Raw genomic sequence first — 22897 nt, forward strand, 5'->3', positions numbered from 1 at the left:
GCGAGCACCCGCCCGGTTCCCTTTAGACGGCGCTTCTCCTCAGCCCGACCTCCGGGCAGACACCCAGGACGCGGAGCCGGCCGGCCGCAGCTCCCGACACCACCGGGGACCAGAGGGCAGGGGCCTCGGGCCGGCACCTCGGGGCCGAGGCAGGTGCAGCCGTCCCACCCTCGGCCTCCTCCTCCTGACTCGCGGGGGCCGCATGCCTCCCGGCGTGGAGGCACTGGACCTGCCGGCGTGGAACGGAGCCTCAGGCCGGTCCTGGGGGCCCCGCGGCAGGTCAGTACCCCCGAGGCGCTCTGCTCCGCCCCGCTGGGCGCGCCCTGGCCGCCAGCCCCCCTGCATTCCACGGTCCCTCCCCGGGGACCCCACCGGTCCTCCCCGACCCCTCCCCGGACTGCTTTCCTCCTGGGGTCTTCTGGCTCCCGCACCTCCGCGCCATCTCCCACCTCCCCCGCCGGCCTCCGCTTCGCTGCCTCCCGCCCCCGGGGCTCCGAGAGGCCCGAGGGCTTACACGTGGAAAAAGTGCCCCAGGGCCCAAGCTGAGAAGCTCTCCGCCAGCTCCGCCGTCTGCCCTGCCCCGGCGGGAGGCGACGCGGCGGAGGTGGTGGCTCGGGGGGCGGGAACGCCCGGCCACGCGCCCCTGGGCTCCCGGCGCGCACTTCAGCCCTGCGGTCCCACCACCCCCCGCGCCCCGCCGTCCCCACCCCCGGGCCCGGGTCTGCGCGTCCCGGGCGGCTGCAGGAAGGGTAAGAGAAGGGAGCGTGCCTGGAAGGGCTCCGACTTTAGGGGAGGCGTGCCCGGGAAGGCCGAGATGCGTGTGCGCTGAGCGGTTTTTCCTGCTCGGAATCCCGAACGAAAGCTGTGGAAAGTTTTGAAGGCGGAGGCATGGCCCCGCAGCCTTATCGGTTTGCCCAGGCCTGGAAGCCGGAGAGAGGATCAGGGGTTTTCAGGCTAACCGTCAGGTGAGGCGCCTGAGCTGTCTCTTGGAGGATGCCAGATTCTGGAGGAATTCTCATCAAGCGGACGGCTTTACTGTTGTAGACTAGAGCTTCCTTGCTGCCTTGGGAGTGCTTATATTAACTGCTTGCAGTTGGTTAAATAAGGCTAGGCTTTGCCTTCCGGAACAAACAGGCCTTTTCCTCAGGTGGGAGGGTTACAGTGTGGTTCCTCTGCCTTGATGAAAAGGCGTACAGTTCAGCCGGATGATGCTGCCAAGGGGCCCCACCTCCGTGGTCAGAGCTGCAACCACCCAGCTGCGCCGCTGAGCCCGGAGCGGGGTGTGTGGGGGGGGGGGAGTACAAACAGGCCTTGGCTCCCCCTCCTCTGCTCACAAAACAAATACAGAGGTGGGGCGTTAAATTTTCTTAAAATAGTGTAGAGACTCTCCTGCTTTTCCTGCGTGGCATTCACAGGATCAATAACGAACTTAATGCTAGCAAGGAAAGCCAGAATTCAGAAGGAGAATTTACTTGATCTCTGGTGGCTGTCCAGATAAGTATTTAACTAATTCCAAGCAAGCGTGGCATATACTTTTTTAGACTTTTGAAAGGCCAGTTTTTGTTTTTGTTTTTTTGTGGGGTTTTTTGGCCAGTTTTGAATTAGAAGACATAACTTTGGTACAACTTTTTTGACAACCGGATACTTGTGAATGTTACAACAAAATGACCATCTCTCTTAAGACTAGATGTCTATTTTTAATGGGGCAGATGGGCAGAAATTATACATTTCTTCCATCTGCCTTAGCTCTAAAAGCCTGTCCGGAAAGGTGGAGAGAAAATGGACTCTGGCTTTATTTATTGTGTTCTGCTTGGACTGATAAACAGGCTTGTGCTTACGGTGGGTGTGGTCTATAATCCTTCTCTTTTTTTTAATCTTTACGCCGGTATTTTTCTTAGCCTATTTCCTTCAGGGCTTAACCATTTGTATCCTTTCCGTGAGTATCTCCAGAGGCTCCCATTCTTACAGTATGGGACACATACTCAGCGGTGAAGCTTTTGTGAGGATTCAGATTTGACATATATATGTGTGTGGGTCTGGTTGTGCAGTGCCAGTGGGAAAGAGGATTGTATCATTGTAAACTGAGGATGGAAGAAGGGGTCATTGAGAGAGAGGTGGGAGAAGTTGTCTAGACATCAGGATAGGAATTCTGATGTTTTATGTGGAAGGGACCAGCTAGCTCGTTCTCCGCAGAGCTGGGATGTTGGCTTCACACTTTCAGGAACTGCTCACCACCTCTGTGATGTGCTGACCAAACCGCCCAAGTTTGGGGGAATCCGGTAGCTTCTTCCTTTTGAGTCAGCAGTCTCAAGATTTTAGCTCATCTTCCTCTTCATACTTTGAGTCAAACTCCCATTACCGTAAACTTGGCCTTCTCCTGTAGCAAACCTTCCCTAAACCAGGTTCTGTGGCCTGGACCCTTTAAAAAACACACACGTCCCACTCTTTGCCTGACTGTTCTCATGCAGAGGTCAACCTGATGGTGCCAATTTTATTTAATTTCCTGCACTTAAAAATCAGTAAATCCTGATGAAGTGTTTGAGGAGGCCATGTTTTTTTCTCTCAAAAAAACATATCAAAAGGAGCATATCAAAAGTGTTGTTTTTTAACAACAGAATAATAAATATAAAATCTCTTAATGAAGCAAGGAGGAAGAGTAGGGAGACAAATTTCGAACAGAATGACAGAGAATAGAGAACTGAAAGTCAGGAATGATCGTATTCACAAGCTGAGCTCTTCAGGCTCGGTCTCTATTAGTGAAGTGAAACCCAGGATAAGACAGTCCTCAAAATTTAGTGGGAAAACAGGTGGCTTCTTGTGGCTACAACTTTCAAAGTAAAATCAGTGGCCAAAAGAAACCCTTTTGGCCAGGAAAGTTAGAAGTGGGATTTTCCCTAAGGCTGCACTTAGCAGAGGCCAGGAGTCTAGGTTCCATGTGTCAGTTCTGAAGAATGAGATCACCCTTCAGGGAGCTCTTACATCACCTCTTGTGAGCTTCATAGAGAAAAGAAATTTTATTTCCAGACTTCATTCTTTTTTACGCAGACTGCAATATTCTTTTCAGGGACAAATGTTTAAAGCCAGGTTTTAGTTGGTTTGTTTGTTTGCTTTGGCAATCATCTGGGTTTTTTTTTCTCATTTTCCTTAGCCTACCCCTAGCTGAGCTTTCTACTCTGTTTTGATCTTGGGTCTCTGCCTCCTTTCCCCCCTTCCCAGCTCCCAAACCCCGGGTGACAAGACAGCTTTGGGGGGAAGGGGGGTGCCAATATTTCTGTCCCCTCAGTTGGGAGATGGCTCCCTTTCTTTTTCTTTGAACGTTGTCTTTTGTGATCTCCCCTTGAATACATCTGGTGTTTCAGCCTAAAACATCTGTCAGGCTGTAGTTGGTGACTAGTGAAGCTAAACGTTCTGAAATATTGCCCTTGCTATAATTCCAGGAGACCCATAATTTAAGCGGTGGGCTTAAAAAAATCATGTCACCTATGGCGACTAGAGGGAATTGTTAGAGATAGAGTGAATCTAGGGATTCCCCAACTGACACTGAGGTGAGCTTGTCTGAAAATAAGGTCACATTCATTCAATGGTTTGAGGAGAAGAGGATTAATTATGGCTTTATGGCTTTTAATTTCACTTTTCCTTAGGGATAGGCATCAGCATGACCCTGTTAAATTGGGCACTTATTGATATGTTAGAGAAAGCAAAATGTAAGGAGTGCCGTAATTCCAGTCATCTTCTCAAGCTTTTTTTTTTTTTTTTTTTTTGAGAGGGAGAGATTGAGAGGGAGGATGGGTGGAGGGAGAGGGAGAGAGAATCTTAAGCAGGCTCCATACTGAGCGCAGAGCCTGATGTGGGGCTTGATCTGACGACCCGAGATCATGACCTGAGCCGAAATAAAGAGTCAGAGGCTTAACTGACTGAAACACCCAGGCACCCCATCTTCTCCAGCTTTAAGTGCTTTTGGAATCCTGTATTGCTGAGAAATGGAGTTTTGCTTTACTTATCTCTGACCTAGGAACCTGATTGGTCAGGATGTGCTTTCAAAGGGGGTGTGACTTTTTCAGAACAAGCACTTTTAAGAGTCTCATGCTCTACCGACTGAGCTAGCCGGGCACCAGAACAAGCATTTTAAAATGTGCAGCCCTAGTTCTGCTTTTCTGTTGCCCAGAGGCAGCAAAGTGGTGATGGAGATGATTTTATAGGAACTTGGTGGCATGGTTGGTCATCTCTAGGGAAATTCCTGAAAGTTGTAGCATGCACATTTTTTATGAGTGGCTCTAGTGGAAAATGAAAAGCCCTACAGTCTTTCTTCCCAGTGCTTCTCAGGTTTAGAATGAGCACATCATTTATGTTCTGAGAGCTATGCTTAGAAGGTAACCAAGGTTTCTCTCTTTGACTTTCTTTTCTTTTCCTTTTTTTTTTTTTTGGCTCCTGACTTCCTTTAATTGGGGCCTAACTATCCCAGAACCTCAGTTGTCTGGATCTCTCTCTTTCTCTCTCTTTCCCTCTCTTTCTCCCTCCTCTTCCCTCCCTCTCCCTTCCTTCCTCCCCCTCCCTCTCTCTGTCTCTCTCTCAGCAACTCAGCAAATCACAACAAAATCAGTTCATTGTAGGAACTGGAGTAGAAGAAAAAACCCAGTGTGGGTTGTTGGGATTGTTCTAAAGTCTTCCATCTGCCAGATTGCCCTGTGACAACCCCCCCCCAACACTGAAGTTCAGTCTCTGCATGACTTCCCCACTTTCTCCCTCCCATATAAATGTTGGGCAGGGAAATGCTGGATTACCTGGTATGTATTATTAGATCCTTTTCGACATACCTTATTTTAACTCATAATGATAACTCAAGAATCCGTATGTCAGTCACCAAAAATCAAGAAAATGTGGAAAACTTAAGAAAATTAAGATTACATATAACATGACTTCAAGAGATTACTAGGATTTTTTTTTCTGGTTTATGCACTTTCAGACTTTTAAGATGTCTACATACAGATATAAATGTCAGCATTTCTTGGAAAGATGGAACCTCAATATATTTATTTTGTAACTTAAAAAAAATTAACAATATGCATAGACATCTTTAGGCCAATACAAAGTTGCCAGTAGGGTTACAATGAACATTTTTGTAGCCATTGTTCTGACTGGTGCTTGTTCTGAAAAACTCACACCCCCTTTGAAAACATACCTTGAGGTTCACAAAGTTTTAAACATTTGTGGCATAAATCCATAGAAGGTTGATTCCTAAATTACAGTTACTCTCCTAGATACTGAGTCCAAATGCCCTTCAAAAATTTACATTTCCATCAATAGAGTTTTGTTGTCATTATTGATAAATAAAACTTAGGATAGATTTTCACCAATCTTGCTGTTAGTACATTTTTATTGTTAAATGTTCGCTGTCCTGTTCAGATCCTCAGCCTGTATTACACTGGGTTGTCTTTTTCTTACTAATAACTCAGAGCTCTCTACAGATAATAGGTCGTAAGCTTTTCTGCCTGTTTAAATATATTGCAGACCTTTTCCCCATTCTGTCTTTCAACTTCTTGAAATTGTAGATATTTGTATTAAGATCTGTCAGTCTTTTTCATTGGCTTCTGAATTTTGTCATCCTTAGAAAGACATGTCAAATTTGGGGCCCCTGGGTGGCTCAGTCGTTAAGCGCCTGCCTTCAGCTCAGGTTATGACCCCGGGTCCTGGGATCGAGCCCCACATTGGGCTCCTTGCTCCACGGGGGGCCTGCTTCTCCCTCTCCCACTCCCCCTGCTTGTGTTCCCTCTCTTGCTGTGTCTCTCTCTGTCAAATAAATAAATAAAATCTTAAAAAAAAAAAAGTTCTATTTTATACTTCAACCAATTTTATTTTTTTAGATGTATCTAAGTTTCACTTTTGTGTTTGGTTTCAAGGAGGACACTCATTTTCTTTCTCCCCAGTGGATTGCAAATTTTCATGATAACGATTCATGGAATCATTCATTCTTTGGAAAGACTTTAGGAATATTAATTGAAACAAAATAGGGTTTCTATCAGCAAACCAAGCAACTAAATTACCTAAAACTCTCTTATGTATCTTGACTAAGTGAGCCTTTTCAGTATATTTTTAATTCAAATTTTCCTACCTGTGTTTTAGACTTTGCATTCTTGTTGTTGTATTGTTTTTATTATATTTGTTGCTGTTGCTGGCATTATTATTAATTCACCTTATCAGGTACCGGCCAAGGAAATGTTCATGTTGTTAGGGTTATTGTCTCCTTCATTGACTCATTTCTTCCCACCAAATGTTCATTGAATACCTATCATGTATTAGGTGCTCTGCTGTATGCTGGGGGATATAGTGATGAGCAAGACCAGGCCTTCATGCAGTTCTCTTGTAGGGAAGACCAATAAAGAATGTGATCTCAGTTATAAAGGAAATTCAGTGATGGGAGAGGCAGTGGGAAAAGATGAGACGGAGCCAGACATGCAGAGAGCTGGGGGCAGAGCAGAAGGATAGGTGAAACAGCAAATGCAAATGTCCAGATCAGGGACTGTTCCAGGGCCAAGAAGGAGGCCGTGGGATAGTGAGGAAGGGGAAGGGTGGGTATGAGAAGGAGCGGGTAGGAGACTTTTAGGCAATGATAGGGGGGTTGGATTTTAGTCTGAGAGCAGGGGAAAGCCACTGTGGAGTTTTAAGCAGGGAAATGATAACTGACTTGGGCTTTTAACATTACCCCTCTGGCTACCATGTGGGAAAGTGGGAGGCTGTTGAAGTTGTCAGGCAAGAGGTGACAGGGCATGGACCAGGGAGGCTGCAGTGGATAGAGAGAGATGGGGACCAATCCATGACATGCTTTGAAGGAAGACTTGATCAATTGGGTGTGAGGATTGAGGGAAAGGAGGAGTCAAAGTAGGGCTCTGGAGCACAAGTTCCTACACTTACCTGCCCATTAGAATCACCTGAAAAGCTTATCTTAAATCTTGATGCTCAGCTCATAACTGGGCCCCAGTTAAATCAGAATGTCTAGGGGCTGGAAGCCAGGCACTGAAGCCTTTTAAAAGTCTCCAGATGCTTCTACCGTATAGCCAAGGGGGAGAACCACTGATAGGGGAAGTGATTTCAGCTGAAACATCTGGATAAATGTGTGTGATCACTGCATTGAGCAGATGGGTGGAGAAAGGGGTGGGGAGGTGGTTGAGAAATCTGTTAGACACATGGGTGGAGTTTCAAGGAAGAGGTTGGATAAGGGAGCCTGTTCAAGAGAGAGATTTGCTGGAGTGGCAAATGTGAAAAGTCCACATCATGTGGGTAGTATTTAAAGCCACAGGACTGGGCAAAGTCTTCTAGAAGGGAGGACGGAGGATGGAGTATGGAAGAGCCCTGGGCTGTGTCCTGAGGCACTCTGGCAGCTGAACTCAGATGGAAGAGGAGCCAACAAAGGAGACTGGGAAATGCCCAGTGAGGTAGGCAGAAAAAGCAGGGGAGTGGAGTGTCCTAGAAGCAGAAAGAAGTTGTTCCAGGGATGTAGTGGTCAGCGGTGTCAAATGCTGCCAAGCCCCTAAGCGGCAAGCCTGAGTAGTGGCAACTGGAGTCCACAGCAGGAGAGGGCTCACCTTGAGCACATCCACTGGGGTAGAACAAATGGAAACCAAGGGTTTGCTCTAGACAATCTGAAGCCCAGAGAGACCCTGAGCAAAGTAAATGTTGGATTTCTTCCATCAGATGGCTTTACCTGTTTTTTCCTTCTCATTTTGATAACATGACCTTTTAGGAGTCTCCTGAATTTATGGATTAGGATGCTATTGTCTGCTAAATACCACACATTTCTAAATAAGAGAAATTATATCTGAAATACTAGTTTATTTGAACATAACATTTTTTTTTTCTTCATTCCTGACTATCTTACAGGCCATGACTCCTTAAGAAAAATTTAATTCCGGGATCAGGAAGGAATACTGGAGGGGGTCAGTAAATTGGACTCTTTGGGGGCAGGTTGCAACTTTAGGGGCCCTTAGTTGCCTCGTTCATAAAATAAGGAGACGGGAACAGGTGATCTCTAAGGTAGAGGATTTCAAACTGGGTGCACAGTAGCATAACTTGGGGAGCTTTTTAAAAGCCCTGATGCCCAGGCTGCACCCACACCAATTATGCCAGAATCTCTGTGGTTGGAAGCCAGGCTTCAGTGGTTTTCAAGTGCCCCAGGTGACTCTGTGTGTGGCCGATTTGGCAAACAGTGGCTCTGTGTTTTTGTCTAGCTCTTATATCGAATTACCCTATTCTTGGGTGTTAATATATTCCCTACCCTCAACAAAATCAGGAAGAAGGGAGGAATGGATACTGGGTAGGCAGTTAGCAGTGTCTATCAAGGGAGGTCTCAAAATTTACCTTCCAGGTTTCCTTTCACAGGAAGGGAATGAGGGATACTCTCCATAAAAATGAGGTAGCAAAGGAAGTCCAGGAAATGCGGACTCCAATTTGGGAAGAAGGTGAAGAGAATTCCCAAATTGATGGCCCTGAATAGGGATTAGGAGCAACCAGTGTGTAGGCTGGAGCAGGAGGATGAAGCTCCAGGAATGATGAGAAGAAACAAACTGACAAGTTGCCCAACTTATTTGACTGTATTGAAAGGAGCTGGTAGATTCAGCCAGTTTGGTGATAGAGTCCTTATTGGTATGTTGAAAACTAAGCAAATGGGTAAAAAGGCAATTAATGCCAGAACCTTCTTTTTACAAGAAAGAATAAAAAACAGGGCGGTTGGGTTGGGGGTGCCTGGCTGGCTCAGTCCATAGAGCATGCCACTCTTAATCTCAGGGTTGTTAGTTTAAGCCCCGTGTTGGGCATGGAGCCTATCTAAATATATATATATATATACACACACGCACATATATATAATCACAGTGTACTAGTAGCTCAACTATGAAAAGTATTTGCATATTCACTTTGTAAATTTTAAATATTTATCCAAAAGTTTTATTAAAATTTTATTGGGACAATGAGTGGGGGAGGTGAATGTGTATATTTGCTGGTGGGGAGCAGATATAAGAGCTAAAATCATCTTTTCCATGGGAGGATATAAATTGATGATATCTAAAAGACTAATAAATAGTGGGACAATATTGAGAAATATTAAAATAAATAACTGAAGAGAAACATGAAAGAAGTTGCCTCGGAAGGAGTGAAAATCGGGGGTGGGGTTTGTTACAGTTCCTTTGAAATTATGTACACTATTAAGTTTGAGGGGAAAAAAGATGACATTGCGGGGGGTAGGTGAGACCAGATGATGCAGAGCTACCCAGATGTAGGTTCCTGGAAGGCTGGTGGTACTTACTGTTCCCTGTGCTAAGGATACGGGAAGGATAGATTTGGGAAGTGGTTCCCTGCTTCTGCTGTGTCATCCTTTGGGACTAGTAAGAGAGTTGTGAATTAGGAAGACCACTCTGTTCTAACACCACTGCATGAATACAAGATACCTAAGCAGTGATGTCTGTCAGAAGCTGGGGGAACACACACCAATTTCTCCCAAGCTAAGGAGTTTATAATAATATCAGCAGGGATAACAAAAGAACAACCACATCTAAGCTCTGAAACACTAGAGAAGTCGTCCCAAATATTTTTGATAACTTACCCCATCAATTTAAAGAACATCCACCCCCTCTGAATGTATATTTGTATATTGTATGTAGAATCATATATACTATAAAACAGGTAAAATGAACATTTTTTGGGGGGGGAGGGACAGAGGGAGAGGGAGAGAGAGAATCTTAAGCAGGCTCCATGCCCAGGGTGGAGCCTGATTCGGAGCTCGATCTCATAACCCTGAGATCATGACCTTAGCCAAAGGCAGACGCTTAACCAACAGAGCCACCCAGGCGCCCCTAAAGAGTTTTCTTGATAAATCTGTTTCTTTTTTCCAGATTCTTTTCAGATCAGATCTGCTTTTCATCTTTTTTTAAACTCATGGCAAACAAAGTTTGCACGAGGAGAGTTTTCTTGTTGTTAACTTAGGTCCTTATTAGTTTCCCAGTGAGTCTCGTTTTTTTGCCAGGATCTTTATGTCCCTTGCCCACCTTGTGAGGGTTGACTAAACTGGATAGTATACTCCAAAAGTGCTTAAATGGGCCCACATAAGCCTTTAGTGTTAGGACTGTGCTGAAAATCAGTGAGGCCACCAACGCAAGCCCCTATTTTGGGAACTCGCTTTCTTTCCCCCAGGATGTGTTGCCCACCTATGTGAGGCTCGGGCATCCTTCGGTCTGACCAAGTGAGGGCAGTTTCGATACGCCAGACAATGATCCCTGTATTAAACCTCTGTCTTTGCTAGGTTGTCCAGTTAGAAGCCCTAACCCTTTCTTCCCACATAGCAGTGAATGGTCTTAATTCTCCCTTGTAGGCACACACCCCTCCTTGGAGGCCACTGCGGTAGAAAACAATATTTTCTACCTCTTTTTGAGTCATGCAAGCTGAAAAGGTAGCAGCCTGGGCTGGTTAGCTTATTTGCTGAGCTGATTGTACTAATAGGAACAAGGTACCATCATTGAAACTGGTGTGTGCATTTTTCTGCGTTAACGGTCAAAAGCTTTCACTGGTTCTCATAGGGGGTTATGACCCATGTGAGATTAAGAATTGCTGGTAACTTGTTTTCTTTTACGTTTTTTAAAACTTCAAGCTTCCATAGGCTTTCTTAGTCATTGATTCATTAAAGCTGGAATTGCCCTTGGTCACACGATAGCCTTAAAATTAGCTGACATTACACAGTCCTGATTATCTGAGGGAAGAGTAGGTTTTCTGAATAACAGACAGTAACTTTGATGTGCTTCCTCTCTGACTTCTCCCCATAGTACTAAGGCTCGGGCTTCTTTCTTTCCCAAGTCCTGTTTACTTTGCCATTCTAGCATCTCTCGCTTTTATTTAGCGCATCGTGCGGGTGAATTTCCATTCTATTCCAGATCTTGTTTTTATGTTCACCAGTACTGTGCTTTTTTCCCTCTGATACTTTGGTCTTTAACAGTGCTCTTTATTAAGCTTATATAATCCAGATCCTATAGTTTAGTGAAACATAAATAATTCATGAGTCATGATTGTTCTTATTTATTTCGTGCAATTTCAATTTCACGACCTTGCTGCAGCTGATGCGTCAGATTTAGATCTTCATTGATTTCTCTTCCTTAACTGTTTTTATGGTGCAGTTTCTCTTCTCCTGAATTGTGTTACAAGTTCTCCGCTCTCTGTCCTTTTCTCAATCCGCTGGTGATTTTCATCATTTGTGATAGAACTTGCAGTGTTTCTCCCGCTGACTTAATTCTTGCTTATAAAGTTGTGATTGCAGCTTCAAGCCTCCTGTACCAAACACCCAGCCTGGTGCTCAGCACAGGAGGGTGTTGGATGAATATGTGTCAAATGCAGGCATGTTTTAGTCCTGTGATACTCTCTTGCCTCTTTTGTTTTTTTAGTTTTCCTTCTTTTTCACTTTGCACCATTTGTTTGTTTGCACCATTGTATTTTTGTTATAAAATGTCTAGTTGTATGTGAGTGTGTGTTTAATACCCTTCACCGACCAGGGAAATAGGGCAGATCTACAAATTGGGAAGATTGGGGCAAGAAAGAGCCCTCAGAAAAGTAAAGGTTAGCAAGCTTAAGCATTTACGTTATCCTTGAGATTCCAGAATTCTTGAACCAAAATATCATTACCTTCTCTTCCAAACTTAGGTGTTATTTTTTTTGTTAAAGATTTATTTATTTACTTTGGGGGGAGGGGCAGAGGGAGAGGGAGAGAGAATCTCAAGCAGACTCCCCGCTGAGCACAGAGCCCACTCCGGGCTCCATCTCACAACCCTGAGATCATGACTGGAGCCGAAATTGAGTCCGAACGCTCAACCAACTGAGCTACCCGGGCGCCCCCAGATGTTATTTCTAAACTTAAGTTGGACTTACTAAAAACAGCCATCTCATAACTTTATTATTCATATTAATTTTTTTTTGTATTTCTTTTGATTATATTTGACTAGTACTATCCTTTATTTCACCAGGTGGCTTCTGTATGCTTGAGGGAAAGTTTTTCATGCTGTCTTTTCCATTTTTCTTTTCATCCTTCACCGTGCTAGAACTATTACAGCTGCTCTGTAAGTGAAAAACTTCTGGATGGACAGAGCTCTGTAAATAATTTAACACGATAAATGCTGATGTTTGTTCTCTCTCACTTTGTGTATGTGTGTGTGTGTGTGTGAATTACCTTTTTTTTTTTTTTAAGATGTTATTTATTTATTTGACACACAGAGAGAGCACAAGCAGGGGGAGCAGCAGGCAGGCAGAGGGAGAGGGAGAAGCAGGCTCTCTGCTGAGCAAGGGGCCTGATGCGGGGCTCAATCCCAGGACCCTGGGATCATGACCTGAGCCGAAAGCAGACGCTTAGCGACCGAGCCACCCAGGTGTCCCTGCGGATTATCTTCTTAATAAGGTTTCTTAGGGTAATGTTAACATCAGTTACCATTTTTTGAACATTTAGTGGCCAAGTAGTCAAAGAAACCAGCAGCTGAAAGAATTATTTGAAGCCACTTGAAGCAGCTGGGCACTGTCTTCTCTGGGCCTGGGGTGCTCAATGCGTATTTCAGTTACAACACAGAACGTGTTTTATTGTACTTTCACGTATTCATAGCTCTCCTTCCCACTGCACTGAGCTGGAAGACAGGAAGATGTCTCTGGTGGAGCTGGGCTCACAAGGCGTTCACTAAGTATTTGACCTAGTGCCCTGTGTTTCACACCACTGTTTTTGAGAAAACCATCTCTTCAGTATGGCGTTTCTCACATTAGAGAACAAGACAGGAGTTTCCATGCCGTGTTCTGAGGGTTCTATCACAACTTTTCAGATGCCTTTTTCCTTTTATTAAATGGAAAAAATACCGTGACTCATCAGGATGACTACATTAGCAACACAGATCCGCTAAAGTGATGGTGGTTAACTCTAAATTTAGTACTGCTCAAACATGCCCACGAAGATTTCTTCTGGCATGTTCTCAGGGGTCTGAAGGCTCATGTCGGAGGATGTTGCTGTCAGGCACAGTTAAGATACCACGTTGTTCTGGGAAATGCCTCCCTCCGACAAGCACCCTTGTCGGGGGCCGCCATGACACACACCCCCTGTGTGTTCTGATGGGATTTCCCCTCTGGCTCTGTGAACCCCTCTGTCAGAGTTAGGCCTGGTTCCACAGTGCTTTTCACACTAGCGTACAGCATTCACTGAGCTATGTGGTAATTTGGGAATATGCATTCACGGGTCTCTCTGCTACCGGATGCCGAGCGTCTGCAGTCAGGGATGCTCTCCAGCGTTGAGTCCCAAGCACCCAGCTCAGTCTCAGTAAGGCGGTCCGATCCAATCCAAAGCTGACTAGAGTGGATGCAGACAAACACATTTTAAAGGTCTCCTCATTCTTTTGAGATTGAGACTCATGTGGTCATTGATTTTTCATTTCTACAAGTATTTTTTGTTTTGCCCAAATTGGTCTTATAGATATTTTTACCTGTTCTTGTCTTTCAATATGCCGAACATGATCATCTTCCAACCCGTGTCTGATTCTTATGGACTTGGCACTGTTTCTGCTCCCTGTTTCTAAGTAAGACTCTTCATGTTGCTTGGTTATATCTTACAACCTGCCGATCAATGAGTTTTTCAAGTTATATGTCAGAGTGGCCAAGTCTTAGGATGAACCTCTGGAGAGGTCTGAGTTTGCTAGGAGACAGGGCAGTCTCAGTCTGGAGCCCCCTGAACCGAGCAAGCTCATGGTTTGATGTTCTCTGGCTCATCCAGGTGTGAGGCTCAAAGGGCTGTGTTGTGGGCATCATTTCTCAGGATGAGCCTATTTTTTAAATTTCCTTTTTCTTTTCTTTGATTTGAAACTACTCTGGCCTTCTCCGTAGTCCTTTAACTTTGGGGACAGGCCGTTGTGATGCTAGGTACTTTTCTGAGAGGGTGGCTCTTTGGGACCTCCGTCTAAATTTGAGGAGGATCTCCTGTCAGATCTTGGATGGGCTTTGGGCCTTGAGTCCTGGCTCCCTCATTCCCCTTTCCTGGGGCCACGGACTGAAGCCTAAGTGGGCATGAATGGCAGTGGGCCCCCACTTCTCCAGGATCCCCCTAAGACTAGACTGGGAGTTCCTTGCTCTTAAATTTTTAAGTGTTCTTAGAAACATCTTTATTATTATTTTTTTAATTGAAATATATTTGATGTATAACACTGTACAAATTTAAGGTGTACAACATTTTGATTTGATACATTTATATATTGTAATATGATGGCCACTGTAGCAATAGTTAGCTCCTCTGTCACCTCACAGAATTATCATTTCCTTTTTGCGGTGGGAATAATTAAGATCTAGTCTCTTGGCAAGTTTGATGTTTATAATACAACATTATTGTCTATATTCACTGTATTGTGCATTAGATCTCTAGGACTTATTGGTCTACGTTTAACTCCTCAGTCTTTTATAGGTACTTCCTCCACCTACCCCCCCAAAAGAAGTATGCATTTTATCCAGCACCTGTCTTTTCTCTTTTCTTTTTCTTTTCCTTTCTTCCCTTTCTAACCTCCCTCTTCCTCCCCTTTCCTTTCTCTTTCCTTTCCCTTTTCCCCTTCCTTCCTTCCTCCCTCCCGCCCTCTCTCCTTCCCTCCCTTCCTCCCTCCCTCTTTCCCTTCCTTTCTTCTACCCAGCAGGAAAATTCTAAATAACCTAGCCTACTAATTCTGGAAATAGGAGATCTAAAAATCAATTTAAAGTTAGAAAATTATTAACTGAGTGTAAGTCTTAAATAGTCTTAAAATAAGCCTTAAAATACTCTTTCCCTTTTAGTCTTCTTTTTATTTGTTTGTTTGTTTGTTTGTTTATTTATATAGGCTCCACACCCAACATGGGGCTTGAACTCACGACTCTGAGATCAAGTGTCACATGCTCTACTGATGAGCCAGCCAGGCACCCTCCGCTTTAGTCTTCTTTAAAACTTGTTAGTCGAGGTAGATAATGTAGATCTGAAGTCAGTATAAAAATAGGTCATTTAGATGTTTCAGGTGAAAAGTTGTCCCCAGATGACCCCCAATTATAAAAACTTCCCTAGAAATGGGTACCTTGAATGATTGGCTGAACTTAGTAAAATTTAATCCTTAAATTTACCATCAAGACACTTCCTGTTGTATGAAGCACAAAACTAACTCAAACTACCATAAGCCCTAAAGAGTATTTATTAGCTTACATTGCAGGTCTTGGGATGAATGGCTTCAGGCACAGCTGGATCCAGGAACTCAAGTATTATCATTAGGCTTAGTGTCTATCTTTTGTCTGTTCTGTGTTAGCTCCACTCTCTGGCATGCTCTTTTATGATGGCAAGGTGACTTCCACAAACTCCAGACTCACAGCCTTTGCTTTAAGTCTATGATCTCCAAACTTTGTTGATTATGTATTCAGTGATAAAAGTTAAGCACATGTTCTCAATGTGTGTATATTTACTTATAAATTATATGTGATTATATACCACTGTTATTCTGTATGTTACATTAGTTATTAGTAGAGTTCAGGTTTCTTTTGTTTTAAGATAAAGAAGAAAATAGGGGCACCTGGCTGGCTCAGTCAGTAGAGCTATGACCGTTGATCTTGGGGTGGTGAGTTCCAGCGCCTTGTTGGTCATAGAGTTTACTTAAAATAAAAAATTAAAGTATAGAATTAATTTCTAAAAAAGATAAAGAATAAAATAGAAGTACTAATACTTTCTGTACTGCCAGTGGATTGTTTTGCATACCCCAATTTGGAGACGGCTTAGTGGACATCTCTCCCATCAGATATAATCACAGTCTTGGGACCACAGCTCATTAGTTCTTTTTGGCCTAGCTTGAGTCACATGCCCATTCCTGAGTCCAGAGCTGTCAAAATAGTAAAAGCAAACTTTTCTAGTGTAAAGTGACACAAATATCTGAATAGGCATAATTAGATACTATTTTAACTTTTTAAAGGTATTTACATTTTTGAACCTTATTTCATTGCTATATTATCAAAAAAAGGGCATAATCATTCAGTACGATGTTATAGAACAAAGATTCTCTGTTTTCATAGCAATTTAATTCCATTAGTCAGTACTCAATTTCTGTGATGTCATACCCGGTGTATCATGAAAGTATCCCATCTAGTTTTTGTTAATATTCCAGTGACAGGTGAATGCTACATGTTAAGATATAGGAATTGATGACTCTTGCAAATAAAATCCTGTTCTTATAAATTTTGACAATGGCCATTTTGCACAAGATGGATAACTGTGTGGAAAGGCAAGTGATAGAGGGTCCTGAATAATTTTCGGATTTCTAAAGAGAAGAGGAGGTCACTGGTTGAAAGGAGAATTTTGCTTGTGAGAATGGGTAAAGAACATGAACAGAAAATATTATTCAGAAACTTTCTTTTTTAAAAAAAATATTTGAGAGAGAGAACAAGTGTGTGTGGGGGAGGGGCATGGGGGGAGAGAGAGAATCTCAAGCAGACTACACGCTGAGCATGCAGCCCAACACAGGGCTTGATCTCATGATCCTGAGATCATGACCTGAACTAAAACCAAGAGTCAGACGCTTAACTGATTGAGCCACCCACGTGCCCCTCAGAAACTTTCTGATGAACAAGATGTTCTCTTTTTTTAAAAATTGGTCTTCCGTGGCAGAAATGCAATGGCTCATCTTGATTCTGAGGTGAAAGAAGAATGTCTGAGGGAAGACCTGAAGTTTTACTTCATGAACCCTTGTGAAAAATACCGAGCCAGACACCAGATTCCATGGAAGCTGGGATTGCAGATTTTGAAGATAGTCATGGTCACCACACAGGTAATTCATATTATCAGTTTTTTTTTACCTTATCCCAAGATGAAACTGTTTTCATGTGTTCTGCCCTTGACTTTTTTGTTCTGAAAAGTCCACACTCAAGTTCATAAAACTATAAAATTATGTTGACTCTGGAGGGCAGATGATAGGTTGAAGTTCAGTTTCGATGATGATGTTGTTTTAGTAAGGGCTTCTGAGGCCATCTTCCCACAGGTTCTGTAAATAGAGATGAATAGTAGGTCTATATAATAGCAGATCAATATGCGGTGGGGTGGGGTGGAGTTCTATATCTGAATGAAGCACACAGACTGGTGAAACCTGCTCAATCCCAAGTGAGGGTGTTCTTGAAATTTCTCATCTTCTTTCAAATACACTTTTGAAATCGCATTTTTGACTGTTTTGACTTGAGACTTGACAGAATTCTGTTTCCCTTCCCATCAGTAGCTAAGCTGGTAAGTAAATGCTTATGCTTGGCCCTGTCAGGAGCATAGGAGGGCTACATTGGGATCTTCTATTGAGTTTCATATTGTTGAGACTTTACTCTCAGGATCACACCAGCCATCAGAGTTGTCATCTAATTTTTGAAACTGTGGTTTGGAACCCGTTTCAGGGAGGCTCCTTTCTAGGTAACCACATTTGAAATGTGTGCCCTTCTACAAACACTACCAATTTGGGGTATTTGGCTCCTTTGGCAAATCATCATCCTGTTATCAATGTAAAGATGTTCTTTCTGGAACACAAAAATGAATACCTTTCTAAAAATGCCTTCGTATAGTTTTAGAAATGAGAGGAGGTTCCTGTTGTAACTGAAGTTGCATCTTTATTCTGTGATCATAAAGAGGTCTTTTCGTTGTATGTCATGCTTTCCACTCCACCAAGTTTTAGGGTAACCAAGTTGCTTTAAAAGAAACAACAAAGTTGAAAAAAATCCAACAAAGTTGAGATACAGGGACCCCGTTAAATGTGAATGCTTGGCTTTTTCCATTTAAAAATCTTTTCATTTTAATTCTTGGTTTTGAAGTTTTAATTTTGGCATCCTATGAAGTAGGTACATTACTGGTATTACTTGGAAGGAGGAGAAATAATGTCCCCTTTCTCATTTGGTTAATTTTAATTGTTTCCCAATTTCTTCTCTGGACAAACCAGCTTTCAGTTCAGCTTCTTGATCTGTTAATGTTACTAAAACTCCACCTCATCTAGGTATAGAACATCCTGATCTTTGACTTAACTTCTTTGTCCTGACGTCTAGTAAATCTCATGGATTCTTCCTTAAAACTGTGTCTACTTATGCTTTGCCATACTCACTATCTTCTCTCTCTAGGACAGACTCTTATCTCATTAATTTAAGATATACATGAAGCACCTCCCATGCTGTGTGTCTTGCTGGGAATACAGCTGGGAATAGGTCGCTGCTGCTGAGAGGTAACCTAACACGTGGCATAGCATTAGCCATGTGCCAGGCACAGGTGCTCTCTGCATGTTCATTCATTTCATCCTCACGGCAACCCTGGGAGGCGGGGTCAGTTATTGCTCCCTTCTTGTGGATGAGGAAATGGAGCCAAAGAGAATAAGTAATTTGCTTATGGCCATTCAGTTGGTAAGTGGTAGAGTCGGATTGGAGCCCTGTGGTCTGGCTCTAGAGTCTGCACTCTTACCTTCAGATTGGTTTTATTCCAAACGTGGGTGCTGTCCTCAGTTTGCAGTCTAGGAATACAGACAAGTTGATGAGGCTGCTTCCAGACTTTGTCTTATGCCTACCTTCCTTATCCACACCCACACCAGTGCATTCAATGCTAATATCAAATGAATTTTTCTTGGAATGCCTTAATTGGGTCACTCTCCTGCTCAGAAACTTTTGTGGTCCCCATTTTCCCACAGAAGAAAATCTTGATTATGGAGCTTGAAATTCAGATTTCCACAGTCTCCTTCGACTTGCCTTTCCAATGGGTTTTCATCTATTTCCTCCCCAATCCCAGCCAGCTGGATGCACCCGGGGATTCTCATCCCTGCCCTGTTTGCTCCACCAAGTCCAGAGTGATTCTTTTTCTCCATCATCTTGCAGGTGCCCTTGGAAGTCCCCCACCGGTCTTGCCTGACCACTCACCACATGGTTTTCCTGGGGACACTAGTACCTGTTGCTGTCTATCTCGCTGCTTTTGCTTTTAATAGACTGCTTCTGGGAAAAGATAATTTACTTTTTGTGTGGGTATACCTTGTCTTCCCTAACAGTGTTGGGAGGGATTAAACTCTTGTCCTGCTGGAGGACCATTCTAATAAGTTTTGCTACAGGGGTGATATCTAATTGGGGCAGATTTCTCGAATACCTTTCCTTCTTTCAGATCCCACTTGTCCCTCCTCCTCTTTTTCTGTCTCTTAGCACTCCATCCTCAAGTCTAATGGGATGGGTGGCATTTTATCAGGGTTGATGGGGAGGAAACTTTTTTAAAAAAAAAGACATTCCTACTCTGCATTCTGCAGTAATTTATAATCTTGAGAGAGGTGTCCACATTTTTTTGCCAGTTCTACTTGTTCCTTCCCATATTTTTTTGTATATTATTAGAGCAGTATCTTGTTTTTATCTGGTACAGAATATTTTCTCCTACACTGATTTCATAATCAGTCTTACCTTCACAATCTTTGCCAGGCTGCACTTAATGTGTAACTATTTTTCTGTCTAATACCATAGTCTCGGCAAATCTTAAGATCCAGTTAGTGGGGCAAGAGTGCATTTTTCTGTCAACCATTTGACCAAATCCATCATCTTACTCTTGCTCCATAGGGAATATTTGGTTCTGCCATAGCAGGAAGGGGACTTATGATCTCCTCCTGAGGGTTTCTCTTCTCTACTAACAGATGCTTTGAAAATCCCAACCCTGACCTGATGCTGGGCCATATAGGTGGATCTTAGCTTATTCTAGGAATAATGGAATGGAGGAAATTTCTTGTTCCTGATGCCAGATGGGGGTGGTTCTAAGCAGAGATTACACCTTCATGTTCTCTCATTCCCAAAGTTGGGTTGATGAGCTTTGAGTTTAAATAAGGTGGTAGCTTAAAATATCAGCAAATAGTATGCCACTTTCTTGGTCAAGTTATCCATTCCCCATTCAGATTTTTTTGGTGTGTTTTTTTGTTTTGTTTTGTTTTGTTTTGTTTTTAGCTCAAGTCTGACTGTGGGAGGAATGGGTCAAATATCCCTGCTTCTAGAGTTAAGTTGGCAACATCTCTGTTTGAGAGGTAGTGTGGCCAGGTGGTCAAGAGAAGGGATATGTAAGCCTAACAGACCTCACTCTGACACTTTCTAGCTGTTCCAACCTGAATAAGTTCCCTGACTTCAGTTGCACGTGTATAAAATGGGATTATATTCATCAACGGATTCAGTATTTGACCCTGGCATTGTGATGGGCACTATTCCAGTTCCTGAGCCGGGGGGGGGAAAGCCTGTCCTTGTGGAGCCCAGTGTAATATCCCCCTCATAGGGTGTTGGCGAATTAAATTTTTTAAAGATTGTACATTTTAGGCATGGTCCCTGATACTCAGTAGATAAGAGCTGTTATTCAACACCATGCAACTTGATCTTGCCCACATCATATCCCAACTCAGGACAGAATAAGCACTCAGCAAACTTTGACTGAAAACTTAATTCATGTGCGTGTATACCAGTTGTTTTTTTTTTTCATTTGTGTGTCAGTATTTAATAAAACCTTGAAACAATCATGTGTGTATTGGTTCCCTGGTTTACTTTTGGCTTTCAAAAAGCAACATGACCTTTTCTGGCATCTCCTACAGCTACCATTGACAGATGTTGTGTGCTTGGAAAAACCTTTAGCTTCCAGTTGCTTGATTTCTAGCACAGGTTGGAGGATGTGGGGTTTCTTATCTGATATTTTCCTTAGACTAGCTGGGTTTTAACAATTGCTCAATCCTTTGACTTGGTATTTGAGGAATGTGACCTGGTGAGGCTCAGATGCTAAAGAGTGTCAACTAAGTACGTTCTCAAACAGTAGTGGCAATTCTCAAAAGCTAGCCCTTAAATTCTTTTCTATAAGAAGAGTCCCAAAGGCAGATTCTTCAACAGAGGTAAATTGTATAGCACAATAGAGTGACTTTGGAGTTAGACCTGACTTTCATTCTAGTTACAGGACTTAGGGCAATTTAATGGGGCTACATCTCAGTTTCCACATGCATAAAGTGGGGATTAACCATAGTGACGTCACCTTAGAGTTGTGTTAGTAACGGAGATAGTGCTTGTAATGCAGTTCAGTAAGCACCTGGAGTATAATAGTTGCTGAAAATGGTAGCTAGGATTTTTAATTATTCAGCCTTTTCAAAAAGTCAGACAAAAACTTAAAAGCTAAAAAATAGTATATACATTTGCATATGCAGATTACCGTGTGTTTATCTGAAAGGTTCATTAGTTGAGGTCTGGTTCAGTGCCATGCGGTCTCTCATATCCAACCGTGGAGTGACAGCACATAGCAGAAATGCCACCGTCATCTAGTCGGACTTGCTGATTTCACACATGAAGAAACAGAATCCCAAATTGCTTTGGAGACTTAGTGGGATGAAGATTTAGGGCACAATTTTTGGACTTTTATTGTCTTATGAAGCAGATGAGGAGATAAAATAGGTAGATGGGGAAGGCTGTGTGGGACAGAGCTTATAAAGGTCTGACTTGTCTTCTGCCATTGCGTGCGTGTGTGTGAGAGAGAGAGAGACAGAGAGAGAGATTGTTGGTGTGTGTATAATTTCCTGGGGTTTTTTGGTACACATTTAGTGCCTGCTAATTTTCCCCACTTATTGGATTCCAAGATGCGCAGGAAGAATACATTCCCTCCTGGTAAAAAGAGCTCTTGGTGCCTAAGCTTGGACTAGGATACAGGGTAAGGAAGAATAAGTAGGAGTTTTATTGCAAGAAGGTGGGTGCTTGCTGCCAGTGAATGGGTTTGAACTCAGAGGGGTAAAGCAAGCCCTGTTCTTCTTTCTGGTGCTTTGATGCTATCGATCTTAGAGTGGGAACTCCTAGGTGTAAATCTTAGATAAGAGTTCTTGCAGAGCTGGAATCACTGAATTTCTTTGACAACTCTTACCTCTTAGCTGGAGTAAGTATCATATAGTCCACTTTTCAAAAACATTCTTAAAAGCTATATATAAAACATAGCTGTGATTTTTAAAAATAGTCACAATTTCTAAATGTTAAATCAACAAAAAATGACTTACTACTTTATTGAGTACATCAATTTTTAAAACAATTAATTTGAAATCCAACTATACAAAAAATGAATTCCGACTTCACTGATTTGGATTTCTCCTTTTTCTCCTTCATTAAAGACCAGGAAGGTTGGTAGTCACTGGGAGTGATAATTTCCCCTAATTTTATGCTATTTTGACTTGCTGATGTAGTTTGATGAGGCTATTCTTTTTTGGGACTTGTATTTTGACATTAATGTGGTTAGTAAACACTTGCTGAAGTTGTAGGCGGGGGTTGATGATAATAAGAATGCATTTGCCTGCCCTGGTAAATGGAAAATTCACATCTTCCTATTTGATTTTCTTTTCTAGCTTGTTCGTTTTGGTTTAAGTAACCAGATGGTGGTTGCTTTCAAAGAAGAGAACACTGTTGCTTTTAAGCACTTGTTTTTAAAAGGATATTCTGGCACGGATGAAGATGACTATAGTTGCAGTTTGTATACTCAGGAGGATACCTATGAGAGCATCTTTTTTGCTATCAATCAGGCAAGTGTTTTGTTGTGAATGACCTACACTTGGAGAATATGTTGATACTTTGTTGTTTTAGCAAAAACAAAATTATACATGTATTAAAATATCTTAATTTAAATTTTGCATAGTGTGCCAAAAAATGTTCATTGCTATTTGTCTAGCTACATTTCTACATGATAGATTTTGCTTATTTAAGTTTTTTCTTAAAGATTTGTATTTTTTTATTTATCCCTTTACACCCACTACTTTTGGGAGATTACTTTACCCAAGTTCGAATTGCCAAGAGTGGATTTATAATCTCAGAAGTTTTGCTAAATGAGATACCAAATCTAAGACTCAAGAGTCTCAACTTTGATGTCTTAGCATTAATA

At 42.6% G+C, this 22897-nt stretch overlaps 1 protein-coding gene across 2 annotated transcripts in view; it reads left to right on the plus strand.

The window, feature by feature from the left end:
- The window catches only part of MCOLN2 (mucolipin TRP cation channel 2), a 52947-nt gene continuing 30050 nt past the window's right edge, over positions 1–22897 (plus strand). Inside the window, exons 1-3 of one of the 2 annotated variants that reach the window (XM_036108857.2) lie at positions 1–279; positions 16652–16811; positions 22368–22541. In XM_036108857.2, coding sequence (XP_035964750.1) covers positions 203–279; positions 16652–16811; positions 22368–22541 — 411 coding nt within the window. In that variant the 5' untranslated portion in view covers positions 1–202. Of the gene's footprint in view, positions 280–875; positions 966–16651; positions 16812–22367; positions 22542–22897 lie in introns of those variants that run through there. The other variant, XM_036108858.2, reaches the window with a different exon arrangement.

The sequence above is a fragment of the Halichoerus grypus genome, chromosome 5 (assembly GCF_964656455.1).
Source record: "Halichoerus grypus chromosome 5, mHalGry1.hap1.1, whole genome shotgun sequence".
NCBI lineage: Eukaryota > Metazoa > Chordata > Mammalia > Carnivora > Phocidae > Halichoerus > Halichoerus grypus.